Source organism: Leptinotarsa decemlineata, unplaced genomic scaffold (genome assembly GCF_025532065.1).
Source record: "Leptinotarsa decemlineata unplaced genomic scaffold, Ldec_3_MD MMD2_tig00026294_RagTag_RagTag, whole genome shotgun sequence".
Lineage (NCBI taxonomy): Eukaryota > Metazoa > Arthropoda > Insecta > Coleoptera > Chrysomelidae > Leptinotarsa > Leptinotarsa decemlineata.
The window spans coordinates 6,992,917-7,020,805 of NW_027412674.1; the positions used below are offsets into that span (position 1 = coordinate 6,992,917).

General features: G+C 33.6%; 4 protein-coding genes across 21 annotated transcripts in view; 2 read left to right on the forward strand and 2 right to left on the reverse strand.

The window, feature by feature from the left end:
- melt (ventricular zone expressed PH domain-containing protein melted) overlaps positions 1–15,862 on the forward strand; it is a 45,575-nt gene extending 29,713 nt beyond the window's left edge. For both annotated transcript variants that reach the window (XM_074180238.1, XM_074180239.1), the window contains exons 11-12: positions 6,363–6,484; positions 11,990–15,862. In XM_074180238.1, coding sequence (XP_074036339.1) covers positions 6,363–6,484; positions 11,990–12,244 — 377 coding nt within the window. In that variant the 3' untranslated portion in view covers positions 12,245–15,862. The remainder of the gene's footprint in view (positions 1–6,362; positions 6,485–11,989) is intronic.
- A 4,124-nt stretch (positions 15,863–19,986) lies between these two features.
- On the reverse strand, positions 19,987–20,559 carry Mkp (MAP kinase-specific phosphatase). Its single transcript, XM_023168590.2, has one exon. It carries the CDS (start codon positions 20,557–20,559, stop codon positions 19,987–19,989), a length of 573 nt encoding a protein of 190 aa, XP_023024358.2.
- Positions 20,560–20,636: 77 nt separating this feature from the next.
- Positions 20,637–27,511, reverse strand: LOC111512474 (serine-arginine protein 55). Of its 10 annotated transcripts, none has more exons than XR_012466818.1 (8): positions 26,951–27,066; positions 26,770–26,895; positions 24,644–24,949; positions 24,329–24,587; positions 23,768–23,832; positions 22,172–23,674; positions 21,944–21,983; positions 21,437–21,579 (listed from the first exon to the last, which is right to left on the reverse strand). XR_012466818.1 is itself a non-coding variant. In XM_074180244.1 (7 exons), the coding sequence occupies exons 2-7, from the start codon at positions 27,001–27,003 to the stop codon at positions 20,837–20,839; spliced, it is 1,527 nt and encodes a 508-aa protein (XP_074036345.1). In that variant the 5' UTR covers positions 27,004–27,066; positions 27,489–27,511; the 3' UTR covers positions 20,637–20,836. The 10 variants fall into 10 exon arrangements, 5 of the variants coding, with proteins under 5 accessions (XP_074036345.1, XP_074036346.1, XP_023024364.1 ...); XR_012466817.1 differs by having other exon boundaries at positions 22,168–23,674; XM_074180244.1 differs by lacking the exons at positions 22,172–23,674; positions 23,768–23,832 and adding an exon at positions 27,489–27,511 and having other exon boundaries at positions 20,637–21,579.
- Positions 27,219–27,889, forward strand: part of Nuak1 (Nuak family kinase 1) — a 45,093-nt gene continuing 44,422 nt past the window's right edge. For 5 of the 8 annotated variants that reach the window (XR_012466815.1, XM_074180231.1, XM_074180237.1 and 2 more), the window contains exon 1: positions 27,486–27,626. The gene's annotated coding sequence lies outside the window, so the exon portion shown is untranslated. Of the gene's footprint in view, positions 27,627–27,889 lie in introns of all 8 variants that reach the window. The other 3 variants (XM_074180234.1, XM_074180233.1, XM_074180232.1) reach the window with 3 other exon arrangements.

Here is a 27,889-nt window from a genome sequence, read left to right on the forward strand (position 1 = left end):
TACGCCCACAGTTATCGAAAAAAAACTGAGCAAAACTTTAACATATGATCGAACTTGGCGTACTTTTTGGTCTTCAGTCTCCTGGACTCTTCCATTAGGAAGTTGGATTTTGATTTCGATGTCACAACCATATGCCCTTTTTTTGATCAAAACTCAGAAATTTTGGAACGAACTTCGCTGCCACACGTTTCATGCTCAAAATTCACTAAAAAATTTCAAGGTATGAGTCAATCGATATGCCGACATCCCCAGCAATTTCTCTAATAGTGATTCAAGGACTCTCCACAACAATTTTCTTCACTTTCTCAACATTTTCATCAGTTGTTGATGTGCTGGAGCGTCTATGGTGAGCGTCGCCATTCACAAGCTCTCGACCTTTCATGAAGAGCTTGTAGCACTTGTAACCTAGTTTCTTACTCAGTACAATCACTATATGCCACTGTCAACATTTTAAGTGTTTTTGAACAATTAATTCCGTTTTTTACACAAAATTCAATGCAAATTCTTTGACCTATTTTTTTCGACAGAAGAAAATCGTCAAACACTCAAAACACTTTTATGCCTCTCACCAACAAACTAAACGTGCTAAACCAACCCCATGCCCCCTCCCGGGTTGAGTGCCCTGATTTGAAATCTTCCCCACACGGTTACTGTGTGCAGAGCATCCCATCTCGTCCATCTACCCCTTCTCCTCTGGAGCGGACCTCAACTTACTGATGGACACTTCAGCAAGATTGACATCTGACCCTCTTTGGTCGAAAGTCAGCCTATAGGTGCTTTAACTTTCTGCTAAACAGCTGGAAATATGAGAATATCGTCGGCTTAATAGGCACAATGCGTAACTCCACCTTTTGGTGAAAACAGGGTTTTAGCGACATCTAATGAAAGATATTACTATCTATGATCCAGAATAAACCGTATCTCCACAATACAGGATTAATTTACTATTTTCAAAGAAGAAAACTTCGTATATCCTCTACCGACAATAACAATCTGCAAAATGCGAATGTCCATTAGTTTTCATAACTTTCAGGTTGTACGTGTGCATTTATGTCGTTCTCGAGTGATTTGACAGTGAAAATAAAGTTTTAAATTTTGGAAAATCATTTTAAGAGGTGAGTTCAGAGTCTAAGAATTAGAAATAATACTTCAATAAAGTGTAGAAGTGTTGGTGAAGTCGTAGGAAAGATATCAAGCATTGAATGGAGGGCCCAAGACGAAAATGCTCTACTAAATATGAAGTGAACACAAATAAATGGCAGGAAAATATTAATCGAGTGAATAGAGAAAAAGGAAAACAATACGTTGGAAAACGAAAAGAAAATGGAAAGTGGAGATACAATATTTTAAAAGAGTCAAAAACGATAAAACAAGCATGCTACTGTGAGTTGAGTGCCAGTAAAAAATCCGCTCTGAAATGTCGGATACTACATCAAATGGAGAGATAAAATATTTTAATAGAATTTTGGCAATATATCTGGGCAGAAATGAAGTTATTTGTTCGAAACCATGTAACCGTACATCCTACTATTAGGAAAAGAGGAAGTAAGGATGTTTCAAGAAGATGATACAATCAATTTTATTTGGGCAAAGGGAGACTAAGGGTATGCAAGACGATGTTTCTCAATATCAAATCAAATCAAACTGTACTTTATTGTCCAAGAATAATTATTCTTATTGACAAAGTGAGTAGATAACAATGAAGTGGATATCCACTGTGTCCAATACATATGAGAGAAAAAAAAAAAATAAAATGTAAAGATGAATAATTATATATACATGTATATATATATATATATATATATATATATATATATATATATATATATATATATATATATATATATGTGTGTGTATATATATATATATATATATATATATATATATATGTGTGTGTATATATATATATATATATATATATATATATATATATATGTGTGTGTGTGTGTATATATATATATATATATATATATATATATATATATACATATACACATATACACACACATACATATAATATACACACACATATGTATAAATAAAATGTCCATATAAATAAACACAACCATGACAAATAGAATGATGACATTCACTCACATATATTCGAAACTAATTACAAAACAATATCTAGACATGAAGTTGATACCTATATCTTTATGCAATACCATAGGAACACAAGAGTGGGTGATCAAGAAATGGACAAAAATTGATGTGTTGAAGACCATAGACAGAAATATACATTCTTCGACAAATTCAAATGAAATTCCCAATACCAAACTTTCAACGCTACATGCTTTCTTTGAGTCTCTACCGAAGTTGGAATCACATTATTGTAGAGCTTCCACATCAAAGCTGTATATAGAACCAGTTTGGGACTCTAAAGCTCATTTGTTCAAGTTCTATAAAATTGATTACTGCAAGACACACAATGAAGTTCCCGTCTCGATTGCAACATTTCATAAAGAATTTGATAAAAAACGGCTATCTCTGTAAAACCAAAGAAGGATCTCTGTGATACGTGTGTAGCTTTTGAAACTAACAACTTACCAGAAGAAAGATACTATTATCACATCAAGCTGAAGGATGAAGCAAGAAATGAGAAAACCAAGGATAAAGAATCAGCAACGGAGGTATTTAGGTACTATGGATCTGCAATCAGTACTCCTATACCCTAAATCTTACGTGTCTTCTCTGTACTATAAGACAAAACTGATTGTGCATAACTTTACCCTATATGATCTTAAGCGTAATCAAGGCTACTGCTATCTTTGGAACGAATCAGAGGGTGGATTAATTAGCAATGAGTTCACAACTATCATCGACCATTTTTTGAGAGAATATCTACAACAATATTACACAGAGGACCAACACACTGGTATTGAGATAATTTCGTGGAGCGACGGATGCGGTTATCATAACCGTAATGCGACATTATCGAATGGACTATTTAATTTCGCTTTGGATACCGGTGTCACCATAATGCAGAAGTACCTACAAAAAGGCCACACACAAATGGAGGTGTCATTGAAAGGAGAATTCAAAACAAAAAAATTAATATACCAGCAGATTATGTATACGTTTGCAAAACAGCGTGCCAAAAAAGTCCGTTCAAAGTCGAATACTTGGACCACACGTTTTCCAAGAAATACGATGGACTAAACTATTTTAAATCGATCCGACCTGGTAGAGGCACGGGTGCACCAATGGTAAATGACGTCAAAGCTTTCAAGTATTCAAGAGAAGGAGTTTTTTTTAAGCTTCGTCACTCAGTAGCAGAATGGCAAGCACTACCCATAAGACTGACCTTGAGAACCATCCAAGCAACTGAAAATCATAATTTGTCTCACCTCCATAAAAATAGACTAAAAACAAAAGTATGGAGAGTGACTATCATGATTTCTACGATAATTTACCCCATGACTGAGCATTTAGTTTTAGAATAGCACAATTTAGGTTTAATATATTTTTTACTAAATGGAAATATTTTTCAGTTTTTCAGAAAATGTTTTTTCATTGTCTAAATAAAGAGTTGAAAAGGAAATAACCCGCTTTAATTCATAAGGAAAAATGCTTATATCCGTTTATTAGGTCATAATTTAACTCCATTTTCTTGAAAAATACGGAAATCAGCTCAAAGAAAGTGCTTCTTCGATTGACGACTTGTTTATTTTGTGGAAATTCATGTTCACTGAGGATGCACTACAAAAACACACTTTTGTCTATTTTCCACTATATTTCTTTATTGTTGACCGGTTTCGGCTATTACACCATTTTCAAAACTAACTGATTACATTTGAATCTGAGTAATTTATACCTATGTTGCTTATTCTATCATAAATGATATACCTGATACCCGGTACCTGCGTTTCATATACCTGTATAATCCATGAACATAACAAAGCTTTCAATATAATGTAGGTTTTGGGATCTGGATTATAGGTTCAGGAGAGGACTATTATTTAAATCAAGAACATGTTTCCAAATATTCCAACAGATGAATGCCTTCCCCTGATTAAAAACATATTAGATAGACATAATACTAACCCATATGTCAACAGTGAACTCTGTGAACTGTTCAACACGTGTTTAAAACAAAACTATTTTAAATTTAATAATACATTTTATATACAGAACTCAGGCCTACCGATGGGATCACCGATAAGTCCGTTACTAGCTGATATATTCCTAAACAATTTAGAGACTAATCTAATTTTGAATAACTGTCTTTCTCATAAACATATTGTGTTCTGGTTTAGATATGTAGATGACATATTAGTAGGCTTCGATGGTTCAGCTAGACAAATATCTCATTACTTGAAATTCCTCAATAGTCTACACGATAAGATCAAATTCACCGTAGAGATAGAAGAGAACAATGAGATAAATTTTTTAGATCTGACAATATCCAAAAACAATGATAAACTCGACTTTAACATTTTCACAGATTGCACAATACCTTTTGACTCTTTTTAACACGATTTCACAGAAATTGTCTGCATTCAGGTCAATGATACATATGGCTTTCACAATACCCCTTTCTGATCAAAACCTCCGAAGTGAAATCGCAATCATTAAACAAATAGCAGTTAATAACAAAATACCTACCACTCTAATTAACAACATAATAATGAAATATCAACAAAAATCAATAATGAAAGAACTATACTCAATTTCCACAAGACCAGAACACAAATATGTTAGTATCAATTATGCTGGTAGCATCTCCGAGAATATTAAAAATTATCTCTCAAAATTCAATTTACAAACATCCTACACATCCAACGGAAATTTAGGAAACATTATTTAATGCCAAACCTAAATTAGAGAAAGGGAAGAGATCTGGTATATATCGAATAGAATGTGGTGAATGCCCCGCCATATATAGGCCAAACTGGGAGAAATTTTGCTACAAGGTACCACGAACATGTCATTTCGGATAAAAAATCATTAATGTACGAACATCTTCAAAATTCGATACATAAAATAGATAAAGATAATTTAAAGATCTTACACACATGCAAAAAAGGGAAAATGATGAATCTGTTGGAATCTATGGAAATAAACAGGTCAAAGAAAAATCCCAATTCTATTGTCCTCAACGAACAACTTGATTTAAATGATAGTCCTCTCCTGAACCTATAATCCAGATCCCAAAACCTACATTATATTGAAAGCTTTGTTATGTTCATGGATTTTACAGGTATATGAAACGCAGGTACCGGGTATCAGGTATATCAAATCATTTATGATAGAATAAGCAACATAGGTATAAATTACTCAGATTTAAATGTAATCAGTTAGTTTTGAAAATGGTGTAATAGCCGAAACCGGTCAACAATAAAGAAATATAGTGGAAAATAGACATAAGTGTGTTTTTGTAGTGTATCCTCAGTCAAAGAAAGTGAAATAACTCATAGGTTTACGTTACAATATCATTTTATCTATCCATAAAATCAATCACTTTTTTTTAAACTCAGTATATTCCATTAGAAAACGGTTTTTTGTGTGCGTAACTCCATTTCAGAAATGGAGTTACGCATTATGCCGATTAAGCCTACGATATGTTCAAGACGAGTGTACCACCAGAAAAAATAAAATCCCTAATCAAATGTACATAGCCTGCAAAATTTGAACTTTTCCCTTATTTTTTGAATGGTCCACGTATAAAAACACATTTTGTATGAACTAACTTGGTTAGTCATAACAGTACTTACAAGCTACAACAACAGTTTTTATTCAATTTCAGATTATTCAGCAATATTAACTGTATAAAATACTTGCATACTGCTTTCGTTACAAGTTTTTTGGAAGGTGTATCAAATAAATTTAAAAAAAATTATATGGAGCGCAACTTTATTGAAATGTGACCCCGGCTTTATTCCATTGCGAACTGGATTTTTAGGTTAAAGTATATGATAGAAATTCGTCGTTAAATCCATTGGTGGCGAACAACGGGCCTTAGAGTAAGCCGCCGTGAAACCATTGTTGGATGTGTCACGTTGATGATTGGTGGTAGCATGGTGAAGAGAAACTAAGCAAATTTCTATCGTATCTAAACTCCCTCAACACAAAAAACCAATTCACAATGGAACGACCCAATGTTGATCAACGCTAAATCATGTGAGAATCTTGTTAAATGAGTTTGCTCATTTTTGAATAAGTTGAGGTAACCTGTCAGTTTCATAATTCTCAGGTCAGAGTGGAAATTCTTCAAATATGTCGAATCTCTCAAAATCCGTTTTGACTGTCAAAAGTTGAAACTTTTTCGAGCTGAGGATTAATAATTTTTATTTTTAAACGTGCGATTCCTAGTCTGAAATGTTTGTATGTATATATGTATATGTTCTCATTTTCAATCGTAGGTGATACTCAACCAGTGATAGAAGGCCAGTTGAAGGAGAAAAAAGGTCGATGGAGACTATTCAGAAGATGGAGGACAAGATATTTCACTTTGTCTGGAGCACATTTATCGTGTAGAGGCTCGGTAATTAATAAAATTGTTAAAATTACTATGATGTCCTAGAGAATGAAAAAAAAATCGCTAACTATAGCTCGCGAGATTTGAACATTCACCCTTTTTTTTTAACAGAACAGATTTTATTGTGGCGACTTTTTTTGTATACAGGGCTTTTCATGATGAGCGTTAATTAGCCGTTTCTGGCAAACTATTCAACGGATCAACCTGAAAATTCCACAGTATGCATAAGTCAATATGACCTACACGCCTAAAATTTCAGACGAAGCGGCGTTGTCGCTTCTACTATAAAGTAGCGGCTTCTTTGATTTTTCAAATGGAACACCCCGATATAATATCATATTATGATTCATTATCACTTTGTCAACAAATTCATATACTATTTCCCTATACCTATCTATTACCGTTTAGAAGATATAAATTAATTTCGATATTTTTTTTACCAAACATGAACTTTTATAAATGCTGATAATCTTGAACTCTCTTGCACTAAAACGATCAAATTTGAAATGGAGTGGAGTGATACTATGAGGATCTTCACTCCGAGTCATATTTTCATTTGCCTCATACAGGGTCTTCAAAAAATGCAGATACTTTGATCTCATGAAAAAATGAGTAGAACTCAATTTTTTCAAATGGAACACTTTGAGCTCTACATCCAATTTTAGATTAACTTTGTTCAGATAATACTATTTCTATTTTGAACCGTTTTCGAGATAAACTGTTTCAAACGGAAATTGACATGGTTTCCTTGTTCATCACTCATTTTTGTAAAACAGATTTCGTTTGATGTTTTTCAATTAGTCACAGATAATACAATGAAAAGATAATTATTAAAATACTCCTCAACCATCGAATGAAACTTCTCTTCAAACAAGAGTTTTATTAACGCTGAAACACGAACTGAAAATAATAAACCCATAAATTAATGAGTTAATTTAATCGTCAGTGTATTTCAGAATATGTTCAAACACATCTCCACCTCTACTTTAACAAATATGTAATCTCTTCAAAAGATTGTCATGTGTAGCGCTTCTGATCAAGTCTGGAGTCAAACTATTGAAAGCAGTTGTAACTCTCGATTTCATATCTTCCATTGTTGTTATTGGAGTAGAGTAAACCATATTTTTAATGAAACCCCCACACGAAATAATCTAATGGATTGCCATCTGATGTTTTAGGAGGCCAACGAAAAGGTCCATTATTACCAATCCATCTGTCTTCGAAGATTTCGGTTAAAGCTTCGTTGACTGAATGAGAATTATGGGGTGGAGCACCATCCATTTGGTACCACATACGTTCTCTTCCTGGTCTATTATTTAAAATCATTTGAATTCCATTTCTCAGTAAATCTTCATATTTTGATGCATTCAAATTATCATCATAAAACTCGATATAAAAAATTGACTCATTATTTATGGCACAAAATACATTGAATTGCCATCTTTCTTGAAAACCCCTTTGGCGGACAACATGGGGATTTTCTGGCGCCCAATAATGACTGTTGTGTCTATTGAAAACTCCATTTTTTGTGAAGTTGGCCTAATCTGTCCATATGATATTATCAAGGAAATGTTCATCCTCTAGAGTCTTGACAAGTAACCATTCAAAGAGTTCCACTCTACGAGGTAAATCAGTCTCTTTCAAATGTTGGACACAGTGCTTATTAAGAATTCGACAAATTGTCACGTAGGGTATACCTATCTCCCTTTCAGCCTCGTGCAGAGAAGCATTTGGAAATGCATGAAAGTATCCCAAAACTGTTATACCATTGTCATCAACATCTACTTTAGTCTTCTTATGTATGATTTTTGGACAGAAGGTTCCATTCAACCTACAGTTTTTCAGTAGTCGATTTATCACATTATTATTCGCCTTCGGAAGTTGTGGATATCTTTCATGAAATACTCGGCATGTTCTACTTGCAATTCTATTGCACTCACCATAAATTATTAATAAATTCAAGAAATCTTCATTACTGTAACCTAATCTTGACATTATTCTATTATAATTGGTAGCTATCACAATCAGTCAAAACCACCAACGAAAGTCTGACGTTAAATAATTGGTTTATTTATTTTTCCAAAGCACACTATTAAAAAATGTTAATGTGTACTGTTGTACTTTAGAGACCAATACCTCAATGTATACAAATTGTAACTTTTTCTAAGGTAGGTACATACCAATTTCGAATTGACTGATCTGAGAGAGTTAAAAAACTGGATCAAAAAGAAATATTACTAAGTATAAAAAATAATGTTGAATATCCAAAATAAGTGATGAATTCAAAAAAACGAGCAAGAAAACCACGTCAGTTTATCTCGAAAACGGTTCAAAGTTAACAAAGTGAACAAAGCTAATCTAAAATTGGATGTAGAGCTCAAAGTGTTCCATTTGAAAAAATTGAGTTCCACTCATTTTTTCATGAGATCAAAGTATCTGCATTTTTTGAAGACCCTGTATGAGGCAAATGAAAATATGACTCGGAGTGAAGATCCTCATAGTATCACTCCACTCCATTTCAAATTTGATCGTTTCAGTGCAAGAGAGTTCAAGATTATCAGCATTTATAAAAGTTCATGTTTGGTAAAAAAAATATCGAAATTAATTTATATCTTCTAAACGGTAATAGATAGGTATAGGGAAATAGTATATGATTTTGTTGACAAAGTGATAATGAATCATAACATGATATTATATATGGGGTGTTCCATTTGAAAAATCAAAGAAGCCGCTACGTTATAGTAGAAGTGACAACGCCGCTTCGTCTAAAATATTTTAGGCGTGTAGGTCATATTGATTTATGTATACTGTGAAATTTTCAGGTTGATCCGTTAAATAGTTTGTCAGAAACGGCTAATTAACGCTCATCATGAAAAGCCCTGTATTACTATTACCTCAAAAGGTACAAACAGGATAGCCCGATTGGACAGCTTTACAATCATTTGAAACATTTTAATCCTGTTGTGTTGCTTGCACCATTACGAAAAAGCTAATGTGATAGCGAAACATTTGATATATTCTCTGAACATGTTTGTAGAGATCAAATCATAAGGTGTAGTTTATGGAATTACCATGGATCTTCATCAAGTAATCAATCAATCAAAAAAATTAATTATATTGTAAAATAAATAGGAAACCTTCTTTCAAATTTCAAATTTGTGAAACAAATTCTTTATTTTTGGATTCTTTATTTTTCTTGGATACAATCTCAGATGAGTTGTGGAATTTTTAGCTGCGATGGTGTAAAAAAAAACATTTGAAAAAATTTGAAATCATTCAAAAAAGATTTTTGAAAATGATATATAATATTGTTTGAAGAAAGTAAAAAAAGTTAACAAAAGTAACTGAAAAAAATACAGGTCAGGTATGTCAACAGAAACGGCTATGTCGGGTAACAGAAAAAGTAGAATATACTTACAAAAACAAGGAAGTACTTTTAGCTGCTTTCTTGGACATTGAGGGCGCATTTTATAATAAGTCGTTAGAATCAATCATCCAGGCGTCGAAGAGAAGAGGGATCGACAAGACAAGCTGTAGGTGGATAGACTGCATGATTAGGGGAAGATTGGTATATACAACCATTATGGGGGAAACAGTCGTGGCACGGGTAGCAAGGGGCTGTCCTCAGGGGGGGGTTCTATCCCCTCTGTTATGGAACCTTGTAATGGACGAGCTACTATGTCTCTTGGACCATAATGGGTATAAAGCACTGTGCTATGCAGACGACTTAGTCATCTTAGTCCAGGGTAAATACAATAATGTAGTGAAGGGATGCATGCAGCAGGCCCTGAACATTATAACAAGATCGACCGAAAAAGAAGGGCTTAACATAAGCCCATCCAAATCGACCATAGTAGCATTCACCAAAAGGACTAAAACGGAGGGTCTCGGACCTCTAAACTTCGAGGTGTAGAAATACAAGTGTCGGGGGAAGTTAAATATCTGGGAGTAATCCTAGATTCCAAACTGACCTGGAACCAATACTTGGACAGGATAAAGAGGAAAGCGGAGATAGCACCGATGCTCGCCAGACGCACCTATGGAAAAACATGGGGGCTAAAACCAGACATGGTATATTGGCTGTACACGATGGTGGTTAAACCCATGATAACATACTCATCTCTGGTCTGGTGGCCAAAGATGAAGCAGGCGACCGCCATCAACAAACTAGTCAATGTGCAAAGACTTGCATGTTTGGGAATGACGGGAGCAATGAGAACTACCCCAACAGCTGCATTGGAGACACTCCTGAATCTACCTCCTTTACACTTTGTGATAATGGGGGACGCCAGGATGGGCCAATTCAGACTGGAAAACTCACCGAACTACAAAAGATCGGACCGAACAGAAATTTCGGAACAAGTGGAGGAGCACATATTGAATATGTGCACGGACAACATGATACCGAAGTACACCTTTAACACAAACTTCACGGCCAAAATCATAAGCCGTGAAGAGTGGAAGACTATTAGTCATCCCGAAAACATGTTTGGAAAAAACACCTGGTATGCAGATGGATCGAAGACCAAACATGGAACTGGAGCTGGAATATACCGAGCGGATAGAAATCTTAACTACAGCTATCCGCTGGGACTATACACATCCGTCTTTCAGTCGGAAGTGTGTGCTATCTTGCAGTGTGCAAGACTTTTTAAATTGAGACCTCAAAGAAATGAGCGGATCAATATTTTAACAGACAGCAAGAGCGCACTAGGGGCTCTGACAAACCCGAAGGTGACATCAAAACTGGTCTGGGAATGCCATGAAGAACTGAACGAACTTGCAAACAGGAACAAATTAACTTTGTACTGGGTGCCAGGACATTCAGGAATCACAGGTAATGATAAAGCTGATGAATGCGCTAGACGCGGATCATCAACTTCATATATAGGTCCTGAACCAGCTCTGGGGGTACCAAAATCATTGGTACGAAACCAGATTAGGACATGGACCAATAAGAAGCACACAGAGTACTGAACAAAAGTACCTGACAACAAACACAGTAGAACCTTCATTAGGGAACCGTCCGAGAAAAGAACCGAAGAACTACTTCAATATAGTAGGGACCGGCTCAGAATAATAACAGGGTTACTAACCGGTCATTGTCCGGACACCTGAATAAAATGGGGCTGTACAACGGAGATCTCGGCTGCAGATTAATGCAACGAAGGGACAGAAACAGCTCTACACATCTTATGTGAATGTGAGGCACTGAAACAGGAAGTACAAAATTACGCCCAGAAGAATATGACGAACATCCAACACGGAACCTGTACAAACTAGTACAGGGCACGAGACTGATGGAATGGGTGTCATGAGAAGATGGGAGAATAAACGCAATGAGCCCAAAAGGCTGCAGTGTTTTCTGGAGACTTGGACTAAATGGACAAGTCAGACAGCTCCCAAGGTACAAAAAAAATCGCTTGAAGAAAATGTCAAGATATTTTTGAAATGTTTTCTAGCCTTTCGAAGTGTTTATAACTTACCCCTTTGATTACATTTTTCTTTCAGAGCGGAGGTGAATCTATTGATGTTAATCAAATTAGATCAGTTAAAGTATCAAGAGGAGCAAGGAACATTCCGAAAGCTTTCGAAATCTTCACGGAAAATCAAACGTTAATTCTGAAACCTAAAGATGGTAAGAACGCTGAAGAGTGGGTACAATGTCTAAACATAGTTGTGGCTCACTCTCATGCCAAGGAACTTCCTGGCAAAAGCAATTCTCTTCCTGCACGAGGAATAAGTTCTAGTCGAACAGCTATGTAACACAAATTATCAGTGATGCTTTATATATATACATATATTTTGAATTTCCATTTTTACCTAAACTTTTTTTGTTTTTAATTTATTGTAATCACTTTTTTATATGTTTTTTAAAAATATATTAGTATTAGGAAACGAATGTAAGTTTGTGCAAAAGGTGGATCTGAAAAAATGAGTGAGAAAATGTACTTAATAGATCTATTTAAATGTTTGTTGATTTCTACATTTAAACTGTTGCAAAATTGGTGATGCTTTATGAGTGATATTGAAGTAAGTGTATACATATGTAACTGTACTGAAAATTGAATCTAAAAATTACGGAAGTAATTGTGGAAATAATGCTCAACGGTAGTATAATAGAAAAATTCTTTAATATTGATGAAATTTTAAAAATAAATTTGCCTAACTTATTACTAGAATGTAAGAAATTCAATGTCTTCCATTGTGTATGTGTCGACAGGTGTGTTGAGAGATAGTTTCATGGTGGTCCATAGAAAATGCACCGAAATTCATACCTGCCAGAGAAAATATTACTCAATAAAATAATCTCTATATATATAAATAGATAAGTACTATTCTGATCATTCCCGCATTGATTTCAATTTAAGAGCCACCGGTAGACAGCTGTTTCAGCCTATTGGGCATTGTCAGTACCGGGCAGGTGATCCTCGATTGCAGACAAAATGTGAATAACAAAGAAAAGTACTTGATAAAAATAACTGCCTAAACGCAAGCGAGACATAAGTGGAATCACTCAATTATTGGTGTGACACTCAAGTTAACTCGCCAAGTTTTTATGTCAGTGTTGGTAGTTTGACCAATTAACCAACAATGGGGAATGTTCCTCAATTTGGGTTATTACAGCAAATGCAAGTTTGAACAAAATAAAGTTGAGTTTAACTCATGAGTTTTTCAAATTCACTTCGAAAAGAATTTAAATTGATGTTTCAAATGTTGGATTTTAATTTTTAAAGGGATTTGTTTCTAATTCACATATTGGCAACAGCGCCTATATCAACTTGAAATAATTTATACTACCTAAATATTCTGCTTTAAAGAAGGAAAATTATCTTTATAAATCAACAATTAAGGCAAAATATAAATTATAGCTCAATACCATCTCCACAAGCCACATAAACAACAGTTGTTTTGTTATTTATTCATATAGAGGAAGATAGGTTAGGTGCACAAAATGTCATATGTTACAGAATGTCTCGGAATATAAGTAAACAGAACAGCACGCCTCTGAAATGTGTCATCTTTGTTTGTCTCATACAGGTAACAGATTCATTGTCCTTTATTAGCTATAACCGATGTTGCCAAATGGTGAAATAGAAACGAATCCCTTTAAATGTTGAATGCATTATTTCATTCCTCTTTTTTAAGTATTTAAATAATTTTTTAAAGAAAAAGGTTGAAATAAGTTTAAAATGCGTTGTTTTAGAGCTCTTTTATGAAAACTACTTGATTTTCGTCAGGAGGAACATTCCCCATTGCGGTAGCAGAAATTTAAGAAGCTCTCCTGGAATGCCATCTTAAAAAGAATCCACATGTTTCTAGAAATGATATAAAATTGAAATAGGTTAATGCAGCCAAGCTGCTGAAAAATAATTCCATGAAAAGATAAGCACTATTCTGATCATTCCCATATTGATTTCAATTTAGGGGCCACCGGTAAACAGCTGTTTCAGCCTGTTAGGCATCGTCAGTACCGGGCAGGTGGAGGCCACTCAGTTGCATCCATTTCTCCTGTCCAAGAACTTCTAAAACTATAATTTTAATAATAACACACATTTTGTGAGGACAAAATATTTATATACTATTATACTTAAAAAAACCAGATGTTTATAACTGAATATATTTCGTGAAGTGACACAGCTGGCGCTCCAAAATGTTCAACGGTTTAAAAGTAACCTGTATTATTGTATGAAGGTTAACGGGCAACATTTGTAGCAAATCATCTTAAGAAACAATTCGTTCAGGCCAGTCTTCACTTACCTCACAGTAGGTTTATGGACTGAAACCTATCAGAAAATTACTCCCCTGGCTAATGCCAAGAATAGAAGAGACTGGCCTGAACGAATTGTTCATTTAGATGATTTGATTTATAGCCAGTTTTCAAGTATGCTCACTGACTAATATGTGAGCATTTCTAGCATTAATGTGACAAGTTTTTGAATAAATTCCATTGAATTTTTGCATTCTTCGAAAAACGTATTGTTGACATTTCAGAGATTCCTATTTTTTTAAAGAGCAAATCAATTTCCAAAAACGAAGTAGTAATTTTTTCGTTCAGAGAGGTATCATTTAACCCCATTTCTATTTTTCAAAATTTGAGATTGACAGTTCTATTTATAGAGTTGAAAGGTTAGCTTACAAACGAACTTGACGAATTTTCTATTTTTAAAAGTTATGCTATACCGTATGTTTTCGATGGACTACCCTATATAAATCATATTGTAATTTGTCAACATGAAAGAAATCAAACAGATATTAATTGTGAATTGTATACAACAATGATGATGAAGGGAACAAAATCTGGCCTAGTGGGCCGTGATCAAATTCAACTTGAAGTACTGTGGCAGACAAAAAGTTTGGTACTCCAGCTGTGAAAGCCTTTGTTCTTATAGTGGTATTAATATTTCACCCAAAAATTTCAAACATTTGTTTTGACTTATCGTTATAATGAGTTAAATCACATCATGAATTAGATTTTTTCAAATTATTTGAAAGCATTTTATTAACTATAACAATATAAAGAGTAATAAAATGGTTTCTTTTGTTGAAACATTGTATTGTCTTCAACAAAACTGTTGATCTGTTTGATTTCTCCTCAACATTTCGCTTACATTGAGATTATATTCCTGTGTATGGTTTGTAGTTGCCACGGGCTGATTTAATGAGTGATTGGACCTCGTTGATGAAATTTTTATCAATGCATTTTTTGTGGCAGGTTTGTATAGTATTTGCTCAAAAAAAAAATGTCCCAGATCACAAATTCAGACGATCATAAAAACCCGGAACAATCCTACAAATCATCATTTTGGAGAAGATCCAAAACTCTTCTCAAGTTTTACTTTTTTCAGCTTTAGCTCCTTTATCATGAAATGATTTTAAAAAAACTTCTCAAATACATTTTCTAGATTTACTTTTTAAGGCAAAAATATCTACAAGACGCTCACTTTTAATACAAAATACAGAAGAATCATTGGTCTTCAAAATAGATTTATCATGTGAAGTATTTTCCTATACTTGATGGAAATTCACAACGTATTCAAGTAACACTTTGTGAGATTTTCACGGGACAGTTTACAAAACAGCAACACAATAAATTGAAAAACACTTGAGAAACATATGTTGCCGTTTTTTAAACCGTCTAGTGTTTTGGCTAAACTAGAACATATCCAGTTGACCAACTTATCTACATGTATGTAACTTTATGGAAAGTTCATTAGAATTTTAATACCTGATCGTCAGCTAACTTTATAGATTTACTTATTTGTACATTTTATTACTGCCTTTTTATATATAATTTTTGTTTTGTTTATATACATTCCGCTTTTTTGTAAGAAATATATTTTATTAGAATTGTTATCCAATAAAATGGCTTCTATTTCTTTATTATTTCTCTTTCCTTTAACTCCATTCATAGCATTGAATTTTTTTGACAACAAATAGTTTTAGAACACATTTCATCATCATAACATTAACGTGCTAGTACTAGGCAACCTTTTAATAATCATATGAATACAAATTATGAAACAACAAAAATCAATTGGCGCTCCCGGGGTGATTGTTTCCAGTGGTGCATTTGCTTTTTCAGTTGCAGGAAAACCAGAAAAACCTGCAGCACCACATTAGGTATATCAAAATCTTGATCTGCCAATGTCCTCTCTTTCATAGAATAAAATGTAGGGTGTCTTCAGAGGCCCCAATAAATTCAAGATATCGCCAGAATATTTCGTGACACGACTAACGTTAAACTTAAACAAGTCCGTTTCGTCTTTGAGCAATGGGTAATAATATGAAATTTTAAAAATTAGTTTATGAATTGATGAATTTGCTATTCTACGTAGCTTCTGAACAGATTTTTTGTTTTCAAAATATGAACGAATTCATATCTTTGAAAAATTCCAACATATACATGAGATAATTGATCGCAAAATACTATTGAAATGTGGTATAACTGGTAGTGTTTATGACTGGATGGATAACTATCTAAGTAATCATAAACAAAGAGTACGCTTTAATTGATCTGTGTCATCTGAAATTGTAAATGATGTGGAAGTTCCGCAAGGAAGTGTCCTTGGCCCATTGATCTTCATATTGTATTTAAGTGACGTCAAGTTATTTGTTGACTATGAATTCATTAATCTTTTTGCCGATGATGCTCTGTTAGATTGTAGCGATTATAGTTTGGATGGAGCAATACAAAAAATTAATTCAGTTTTAATTGATGTCCATGAATATTTAACAATGAATAAACTTAAATCGGATGTTTCCGATAAAGGAATGCTTCTAACAACAAAATATAAATATAATAATATCGATGTCAATAGTATCAACTTACAATGAAAAAATAGAAATAGTTTCGTCAGTTAAGTACCTAGGTTTTCAGTTAGATAACTGCTTAACATCGGTTGGCCATGCAACATATCAATAGAAAATCAATTGACGCTACAGAAACAATGAAATTTCTGGGTGTTACACTTGATAAAAAATCAACATGGTTGGCCCAAATATAAACTGTATGCTTCTGACTAAGCACATGTTGATACATGATAAAGCAGCTCAGAGACTGTTTTTTTTAATTTACTTAAACTACTATATTATGGACTTGTTCAGTCAGTTCTAAAATATGGATTGGTATTCTGGGGTTCCTCGCCACATGCTAATAAGGCATTCAGAGCACAGAAAAAATATTAAGAGCTATGTTCAATGTCCATCCACTATCAACATGTAAAGACCTATTTAAAAGATAGCAAATAAAAACTTTGCCTAGCTTATACATATTTAAAATAATTACCTTTATTATTAAAGAAAATGAAAACAGATTCAAGAAAAATGAGGACTTGCATTCGAATGACACACGGATGAAAGGAAGTCTACACCAGAGTTACTCACGATTACAAATCTGCTAGAACTCGCCTGACTACATATGAGTTGAATTGAATAATAAATTCAAGTGTATGAGTGAGCTTAAACGAGATACCTGTAATATATCAATCATGTCATTTAGCATTAAAGGCAAACGTTTTCTGACAAAACAAATATTTTATAGTATAGAAGATTTTCTAAACTTTTAAAAATGTAATTTTTTTCTCAACTTTTAAAATGTGTTTCGTTTTTTGATTAGCAAAAGAAATCAGAAACTAGTGAATATATACAAGATGTAAAAAACACAGTAATCATCTCCTGATGATGCTAACTTGGTTAGCAAAACGCACGTCAAGAGATGGGTGTGTTCTGGGGCTGCACTTTAATATTTGGGATAACGCCCACCAGGGGGAGTGGCATATCAATCGAAAGGGGACGATGAGAAGAACACAATGGTATGGGTTTTATCGCGAGGAAATAAGAGGAAAAAAATTTGAAAAATGTCAAAATTTTCTGACATGAACTAACCTAACCTAACCTGGAAGAGCGTGGTTACAGTGGTGATGACCTGGCCATGCACATGTGCGAATATCTCTGGCGTCGGGAAGTCCGTCACAATAAGTTGGATCCCTTCTTAGAACTCATTAAATGTATAAAAAGTCAGTTCAAACCAAAATATATGTAATAGAATAATATGAATAAAAAACTCGCGATGAAGCCCATACCATTGGGTTCCCTTTCGATTGATATGCCACTCCCCCTGGTGGGCGTTATCCCAAATACTAAAGTCCTGCCGTTTTTTGAATATTTGTGATACTGTTTGGAACCTTTGGTGTAGTAATGAATATTACTGGAGGAAAATTGATCTTCCTCTTGAAGATGATCACTTGGTGATTGAAACACGTGTCAAGGTGTTCAAAATAACGGTTAGGTGTTGGGATAAAACTCCAGTAATATTAATTTTTTTGAATATTCAAAAAAGGTGTCATCAGTTCACTTGTTTCGTTTTGCTTCAAACCGAAACTTTTGAGAGCAATTTTCATATCTATAACAAATGCAAATTCGTCCTAAAGTATTAAAATACCTTAATACTATCGATTATTTCCAACACTCTGTTGGATACCTCAGCAGAGGTATTTGCCACTTATGGAGTCACACAAAATTTCTTTGGAAATGGAAAAAAGCATTTAGGCTTTCTACTTCTCAATCTTCATACAAATAAAGTGTGAAACTCCTGAAGAAACTATTGGCAAATAATTAAAAAAATTCATTGTATTGATATCTAAAACTTTCATACCGAACATTACTTGATAACTTGTTCACCTCAAATGTATAATGCAAGCTCAATACGCCACGAAATAGTATTAAAGTATGTTCAGCTCATCAACAACTCCTCTGAAAATATCATGAACTCTTTACATTTTTACATCATAAGTCATTTATACCATGAAAATTGCCCTCTTCAATTTGATTATGTTCCTATGTCAATTAATTTCAATTAGCTCACAATTTGACAATAAAAAAGAAACTTATTGTTTATATCTGAATTTTCTTAATAACAATTGCTTGTTGAAGTAATTTAAAATAAGTATCTAAATGAGAAAAAAGCTTTGACGTTAGACTTCTCCAGCATAAAAAAAAGAACCTATTCGTCTGGTCTATTATACTTTTTTCAAGTCAGTCATCTATTTGTTCAAACACAAAAAACTAATGTGCTCGATTAAATATCGCATAGATATCTCACAAGAGCAAAGGACTCCAACAAGCTCAAAATTCCAATTGCAAGGAAAACGATAGGTCAAAAATGCCAAGCATCCTTAGCACCACGATTTTTCAATTACCTACCAAGAGAAATTGTCGAATCTTACTCTTTTTCAATTTAAAAAAAAAGTACAGCATTTTATACTTTCCATAGAAAGAACTATTCTACAATTGTTCGAATAATGAATATGTATTCAATGTTTCTTCACATAACTTTTTATCTGAAATTTATTTGTATGATATGTTCATCAGTAAATTATTGTATTATCGTGAATGATTGTATTTGTTTTTATTTTTTAGGGAAACATTTCTATCGTGCATATGGATGTGTGTAAATATATGTAATTTAGATTATACTATATATACTAGTTACAATATTATTACATTTTTAAAGAGTTACACCTTCTTATTAATGAGTTAGCATTTAGTAATTTGGTAACTACAAGTTTTCCAATATTTATGTACACCTCTTAGAATAATGTTTAAAGATCAAAAATACATAAACTCAATACCACGGACAGCTTTGGCTGTCCGTGTTTATTGGAATTGTTTATTGTAGTTTCAAAAAACTGATCTATTTTTGTACATAAAATATTCCTTCATCTAATTGGGTTAATTTTGTTTTTAAATATTTCAGAAACTATGTCAACAGGTAAGATGTACTCAGTCACAAAAAATAACAATTGGATGATAGTTTGCTTTTCAAAAATGGCCACAAAAAGAAAATCAGTAGCATATTAGAAAAAATAAATCAGTAGCATATTAAAAAGTACATATTGGATATAAAACTTTATTGTTGTAAATACAGAAAAACATATTTACCGCAAAACAATCATTTCAATTACTACCAGAATTAACTTCTAACTTTAAAATTATTTGAACCAAAACTACCTACCTAAATGTTGCAATTGTTTTTCAAACCCAGCATTGGGATTAATACAACTTCTTGCTGTTTTAACAACATTGTATGCTTGTAAATAACTATATTTTCTATCAATCAAGAGATAACCTATTACAACAGATGAAGAACGACTAACACCTGCATTACAATGAACTAGAATATTATGATGCTGTTTCACAGCATATTCTATAAATGGTATACACTCTCTTAAAATTGGAGTAAGGTTTGTTTCTGGCAAATCCATGCATTCAATAAATTTATAGGTTATATCATCATATTTGATAGGAGCTTCCACTCCTATACTCAAAACAAACTTGATATTGAACTTATCCAATACTTCTATTTCACAACAATCCTGGGAACCTAAATAAATATTATCTATTACTTTAGCAGGAACTTTATCAGGCATTTCATCTACCACAAAACCATACTGCTTCCCAACAAACTGAGGATGTTCATCTTTAATTTCTTTGAAAATTCTTCCATCTACATATTTAACAAAAGTGACAGTTTTTTGCAATTTCTCTTTTTGTCGCTTGATGGACTCTGAGAAACTCATATTTAAGAGAGTGAATAGGGTGTTGCATAAGAGACTTAACTATTTAGTTTTCACAGTATTGTACAAAAAACATGAAATGTTTGAAGGTCATCATTTAATAAAAAAAAACAAACCCTTTCTGAGAAAAATAATTCTTTACACCAATAATAATTTAACAAAATGTTGAATTGAAGATTTAATTGAGTTTGAGTTCACTAATTATAAATCTTAAAATGTCCGTTTTATACTACTGTTAAACACAAAACTGGATTCGGTTGGATTTAAAATAGTTCTACACTTAGTTTGCTGAAGGAGACCTACTTCTAGACTTGCTTCTACCTTTGCTAGCAGAACGTGACCTGGATCTGGATCTATCTTTGGATTCCTCACGTGACTTGGAACGCTTGTCAGGTGTTGGTGAATGAGACCTAGAGCGGGAGCGTTCAACAGACTTTTTTCTAGAGTTTGATCTGGAGCGATCATTTGACTTCTTACGAGAGTTCGACCTTGAACGTGACCTTGATTTAGACTTTTCGCGGTCTGCCTTAGCACTACCTGAACGAGACCTAGACTTGCTCTTGGAATGGGAACTGCGCCTGGAGCGACTACGCGACCTGGAACGTCTGGGAGAACGACTGCGTGATCTACTGCGGCTGCTATACGAAGTTGAGCGCCTACTTTTTGTTTTCTTGTCTTCTACGAGACGGATTCGTCTGCCATTCAACTCGGTGTCATCGAGTTTCTCAATAGCAGTTTTCATGTCAGAGTACGAAGCAAATTCTACCACACCCTCATTGCGATGCTGTTTGTGGGCATCAGCATAGGTAACTTCACCGGCCTGGCGCATATAATCTTTCAAATCTTGCCAACTGATGCGGGATGACAGATTCTCAACAACCAATCGGTAGTTAGTGCGGGTAGGTGGCCCATACCTTTCATGGGAGCGGTGGTCATTATTGCGGCTGCTGCTGCTGCTACTGGTGGACCACTGATCTCGACCTCTGGGTGTCCCTCGGGCTCTTTCCACGGTCACACGCTCCCCTAAAAGTTTTTTACCGTTTAATTCATACACAGCATCATCTGCATCTCTATAATCGTCAAACTCAACAAACCCGTATCCGTTTTTGATGAGAACGTCCCTCATCCTGCCGTAACCTCTAAAAAAACGCTCCAGGTCCCGCTCTGTGGTCCCATAGGGCAGCCCGCCTACATACACTCTAGACCCAACCATCCTGAAACGAAAATTAAATCTCTGCTGTGCTCCTAAAAGTGTCCAAGTCCTCCCTAGCGTACTCGACTTCGCACAAATATAAACCGTGTGCCGGCAACGTTTTTATCTGGGGGCACCAAGAATGACGTGACGGAATTTCCAGCATAAACTTAATATCTCTAATTGTGACTTTACCTTGTGCTACCGCAACCAGCGACGCCACCGTCCTTCGGACCTGTATAGAAAAAAAATGCTTTACTCTAAATACCTTCCCAACGGCTTTACTTGGAAGCCATTTTGCAATGTTTCCCTCCAAGTCCACCGGCCTCTTCTAGGTTAAGAAACGTGTCCAAATAAAAAATCATCCAACTATTCAATAAGGACCACTGACTACATAAATAATAAAAAAAAATAATTACTTGCGTTTTTGCTGATTCTGATGTCGTTGCACAAAATATTGAAGAAAGTATAATCAATTTACAACTTCCTTCGTAAAACTAGACTAGTGATGCTCATTGAACTCAAAGCTTAAAAGAACTTTCTGGTTGTTCCAATGTTGCCAATCTAAACTATACTAAATAAATATCCCTAGTAATGTTCAATAAGCACAGAACATCAAAGATTCGAACTCTCTGTCTTGTCCATCGTAGTAGTTGTAAATATATATTATATCTATGAGTAGTTCATTGAAGTTTGTAAATTCAATATTTGGAAATGTGAATTGTTTTTCAAATACTGATTGTCCCACTGCGAAATAGTCTTGGATACCTAAAGTGTTTTCTGGCGTCTAATCGTATTCGAGCGTGTATTCAAAAACGATTCGTAGTTACGTCATTAATAATAAGATTCACCAGAATGGCATGATTCAATTTGTATCATATGTCAAATTCAATAATAAAAACGGATTTGTGCCAGTAATAATTTCCCAGCTTTATTTTGTACATCCTTACAACGTATTTGATGAAAAGTTTTCAGCACTTTATAAACTATGACGATCGAAACGTACAAACTGACAACTGAGGTAACGTAATGTCAAATTCCGTTTCAAAATCAACCTTACGCTAGTTTTGAATCATCATGATGAATACGTTTCAAATCGTAGTTGATGTGACGTCATCGTTTCAACGCCAAAATGAATGTATTTGAATTACAGACGAATACGTTTTGAATACACGAGCACCAGAAAACGCCTTTGGTTAAACCAGAACGCATTTTGAGAAAATCACTGCGCCATCTATCGTACATAAGAAAAGTTTTATTTGGCAAGCAGGCAGGCAACTTTGGACTATATCACAAACTACTAGAGTAAGTGGTTTGTGGACTATATTCATACTTTGAGTGCTTTGAGTAACTGTCTAACAACTTTCTTTTTTGTTGTTTCATAATTTCATGATTTGTATTACTTTCTTTTTTATTATAACCATATTTTGAAATATATACATCAACAATGTTTGTAAATTAATAATAATAGTAATAATAATAATAATATTATGCTCCAAACGAAATTCTTATCTGATACGGTCTATTCCTGTGATTACAAAACTATGTTCAGCAAATAAATGCGAATTTCTGATTTCTGATAGTTTCCGACAATAAGTGATTGTCACACCAGTTACTAACCTGAAAAAACATCAAAAAACTACCTCTAATTACTTTTATTTTGACTTGTTTGGGTACTAAATACATATTTATTATTTCAAGTGTTGCCCATCTTTGCACTTGGCTGCACCGCGCTGATGAGGCCAATAGCCAGAAACACGTGTCTGCAGTTTGCCCCACCATTTTCTAGAGTGCTGTTCCGTGAATTCTCCTCTTCATTGATTTGAATCATACACAATGGATTAAACCCTTTTTTATATTTATATTTTGGACCCGGAAGTTACACAGGTAATGTTGGGTGAATTCCAGAAATTATAGGTCTCCCACCTAGAACAACGAATGTGCGGTAGGCTCCTGTTGGAGACTCCGTTCGTATGTGTTGTTTCCTGTTTTCGGCAACCAAGTGTTGCGTATACTTACACTTTGCTGCACCGCGCTGATGAGGCCAATAGCCAGAAACACGTGTCTGCAGTTCGCCCCATTTTCTAAGAAAAATAGGAATGAATGCAATAAAAAATTCAGCCTAATGAATTCAAATGTGCAAAACCGAATTTATCTGTAACATTCGTCTTTCTTTATAAACTTTTTATAAACTGAAAACTTTGAAAAGCTATTGTTGTTACATATAGATTAAGCCATGCTCTATATGAACTAAAGCAAGTAATTGGAATTGGGAGGCAGTGATTCTTCATGTAATTTCAAGGTTAGCAATTCGTGCACCATTCCCCTTTTTTCATAGGAATCTCTATTTTTTTTAACGAAATACGCTGATAATGTACAGTCCTAGAGGTGAAATAATTTTTATAATCGGTTGAGAGCATAGGCGCAAAATTATTTTTAGCTATATAGGATACACACAAAAGTACGTTCAAAAATTGAACCCTTGATTCTAAATGTATACCAACACTCTCAAGTAGTTTTTGAGTTCATTCATCACAAACAAATATTTTCTTTTCATGATATAAATTAGGATATGCTCACCTGTTTGTATAAAAATCCTGCAGATTTCATGTAAATATCTAAATAAACATAATTTTGAGGATTTGGTCCATCAATTAAGGTAGGCCAACTGTAATGACTGTAACCTGTCTTTTCTTTATTTATAATTTTTATGTATTCTATAGCTCTTCTTGTCATCTTTTGCCTATCTAATACTTTTCCCATGAAGGATCTATAATCATGGTACCCTTCAAATAATTTTGCAGTTTCCTTCATTAGTGCCATATCAAATTTGTCTGTACTAAAACACATCAATATCATAAATAAATTTAAAAGTATGTTGATAATGCTTCATACCAAAGAAACAGGCTCCTTTCCCACTCTTCTATCGGAATATAATTGAAATGATTGTTGCTTCTCGAACAGGTATCATTATCTTTGCTTATTATTAAACGATATAAATAAGTCCTGGATATAGCATTGTATCGACAGTGAAAGGTTTCTGGCACAATATAAGTTTTCAATATTCGTATTGGTACATCATGTGCCGAAAAATATTTATTAAGACAAAAAGTTACTGATTTTGGTTCATAGTTCACTCCGTTCCTGCGATAAAGGTCTACATGACAAGTAGAATTAATGGCATGAACTCCAGAGTCAGTTCTAAAAAAAGTTAGAAGAACAAACATTCAAGCACATACTTTTGCTGGTATGTTTCAACCAAGAGTTTCAAAAATACAACAGTTTTTTGAAGTTGACTACTGTATATTATGGTTTGGTTCAATCGCAACTCTCTTATGGTATTATAGGTTGGGGAGGTATTAGGGACAGCCACTTGAGATGTCTGGATACTTTACCGAAAAAAATTCTAAAAATTTTGTTAGGTAAAGGTAGAACGTTCTCCAGTGATCTCTTATTTGAAGAAAGTAATGTCCTAACTACATGGCAACTATACTGCCATCATTATTATTATTATTATTATACTTCCAATATGCTAATTACATATTATATGCACAGATGTATATTTATTTTATTTGTCCTTCTGTTTTATCTTTTCCTGTCAATATTTGAATATATCAATTGACACACATAGACCAACAATGTTACTTATGACAACTCTATCCATCCACCAAAAAAATAACCCAAACAGAAATAGACCACAATCACCACGCACTTTTGCATCTATTGAGTAAAATAAACAAAAATCCTTACGCTAGTATTTTAAGGTTTAAAATATTTAAAATGTCAAGTACTGATACGGCTGAAAAAACTGTTAATTTGTGTCCCTACACTCCACCTATAAAACTTTCCTATACCCAGCCGCATATTATTTAAAAAATCGGTCGTTCCTTAGTGCGACTCTGTACAAGCTGCCTTGTCTGGGAGATCACGTGCACAATACACGATAATGTTTTGGAGCACTCTATTGCTTAGATGGACAGAATACAGTTACAAACAAATAAAGTATTTAAATTGTGAACGAAAGACATTAGGCAAATCTGAATATATCAACATCCTATGCAGAATTAAACAATACATTGAATTGTTCCTCTGAAGGAGGAACTAAACCATTCAAAGCCAAAGCTGTAAACAGGAAAATCATCATATTTATTTTTTAACATGATATTTCTGTCTGCGTCTTAACCTGTGAATTGGAAAAAATCGTATATAATGAAGTATAAAAGAAGTTTTTTATCATAAACCTAACCTAATAAAAGATTGTCATTTGGGAAAACATCAATTTTCTTATACTTTCTTTTTGAAATTCTTAAAAAAATAGATCTGAAACTAAACTTGAAAAGAAACACACGATACTTATGATTGTCTAAACAAAGGTTTAAATTAAGTTTAATGATAATAAAATAATCATCGTTAAATAAAATTATATGGTTGAAAATAATAAAATATTTTTATGATTTTTTTCATTATCAAGTTGGGTGTTCAATTGTGTACTTTTATTGATTTGAAGCCAAATGAAAATTATACAATTTGGAATTGTAAAATTTTTTATGAGGGTTGCATTTGAATGGTGAAGTTGTTATCAAGTTGCTGTTTAACCTGAATGAATTATTGACACATTTCTCAAAATCCATTGACCCATAATTTTCAGCTAAAAAGATTTCAAAATTATCCATTGACAGATTTGGCAATATCAACAGTCAGTTATTTTTATTCATAGGATGCTCTCATAGGAGAAATACAAAAATATAATTTACCTTACGTTATTTTTTTTCAGTTGAACACGAATCAATTAACAACGAATTCAATTTTTTAAATCATAAATATTAAAATTTTCGTTATGGATATTTGTGCAAGTGTGACAATTCATTGTCGTCATTTTACTTTTTCAAAAAAAATCTAAATCTGTTAAAAAATCTCTTTTTTTTTAATCTTTTTCCGTTACCTAATAAAAAAAATATTTATATTCATTACTGAGAAATGATTTATATCCTCACCTATATACATTATTCATAAATATTTACCTGCTTGATAAAACTACGATAGGCTCGTTGCAAGGATTCAATACTTTCAACGCCATTTCTAGTCTGCCTTGAACAGTTAAAGGATCAGGTTGGCAGGATTCCCTTTTTACTTGAAGTTGCGCTCCCCTAAAGAAAATACCTATTGAAATATTATATCTTCAACTGAATCGGATAGACTTACCTAAATGGCTTACCTATATAGGCGATATTCAATAAGTACCTATTCAAAGACATTTTCACTTTAATTTCCCGTGAGTCGTGTTAACAGTCACTTCTTATTTTCAGTTTTTGCCTTGTCTGCAAAACAATCTGCAATGTATATTTGGGTTTTCACACTTATATTTTGTCCTGCTTTTTCCAAAATTATATTTTATTTTCGTTATTCAGCTTGCCTTTCAAATTTATAATATTAAGTAAAATGCTTCTGAGCACAGGTTCTACCTCGTTTGAATGTGAGCGATGTTTATCTAAGAAAGTTTGTATAGTGAAAAAACAGAGTATTTGCTAATGTTGGTTAAGAAGAAATTCTGAGGAAGGTTTCACTTAGGGGTCTCTCAGTTACAAAAAAAAGGAAAAATACAAATTAAGTACGTCGCACATTCCTCCTGTACTCCCGAACAGCATGAAACCCTGAATCCGAACCGAACTATTTTTAAATTAAGTAAGATGGCGACTGCTAGACATTTAGATATTTGTAAAATGACGAATAATCATCATACCCACTGATAATTTAAATAATGTGAAGTGAAATAATTGACATCATACAAGTGTACGTAAGGCATAGTGCTCTGGTATATTAAGGGTTACGATATCCCTTCTTATTGTAACTTTTTTGTTGGTTTAGCCGAATAAAATTGGTAAGCCTACTAGATGTAAAAACGCATTTACCATTCAAGCATATCTTAAGGAATTTTTAGATTTACGAATGGCGTACGTCTTATCAGATATAATATTTGATTATCATTTCCTTATCTCATGTTATGTCAAAATGTTTTATTTATAGGATAAGGTTTATAATTAGGTTAGAAGACATTTTTACTATTCTAGATCATTTGTTGTCAGTCTGTTTATAACATTTTGCACATAAATACTAGTTAACCACAGTGGAAATAGAATGTAT

Bases quoted from the DNA above. Each gene is read 5' to 3' on its own strand.
- Mkp (XM_023168590.2), bottom strand. From the start codon at position 20,559: ATGAGTTTCTCAGAGTCCATCAAGCGACAAAAAGAGAAATTGCAAAAA.
- LOC111512474 (XM_074180244.1), bottom strand. From the start codon at position 27,003: ATGTCTTTGAATAGGTACTTATTGAATATCGCCTATATAGGTAAGCCA. The intron at 21,984-24,328 runs GTGAGCATATCC...TTTTCTATACAG, and splicing joins CAGGATTTTTATACAAACAG to GTCCGAAGGACGGTGGCGTC. The intron at 21,580-21,943 runs GTAAAGTCACAA...AAAAACTTTTAG, and splicing joins GCTGGTTGCGGTAGCACAAG to GGGAGCGTGTGACCGTGGAA.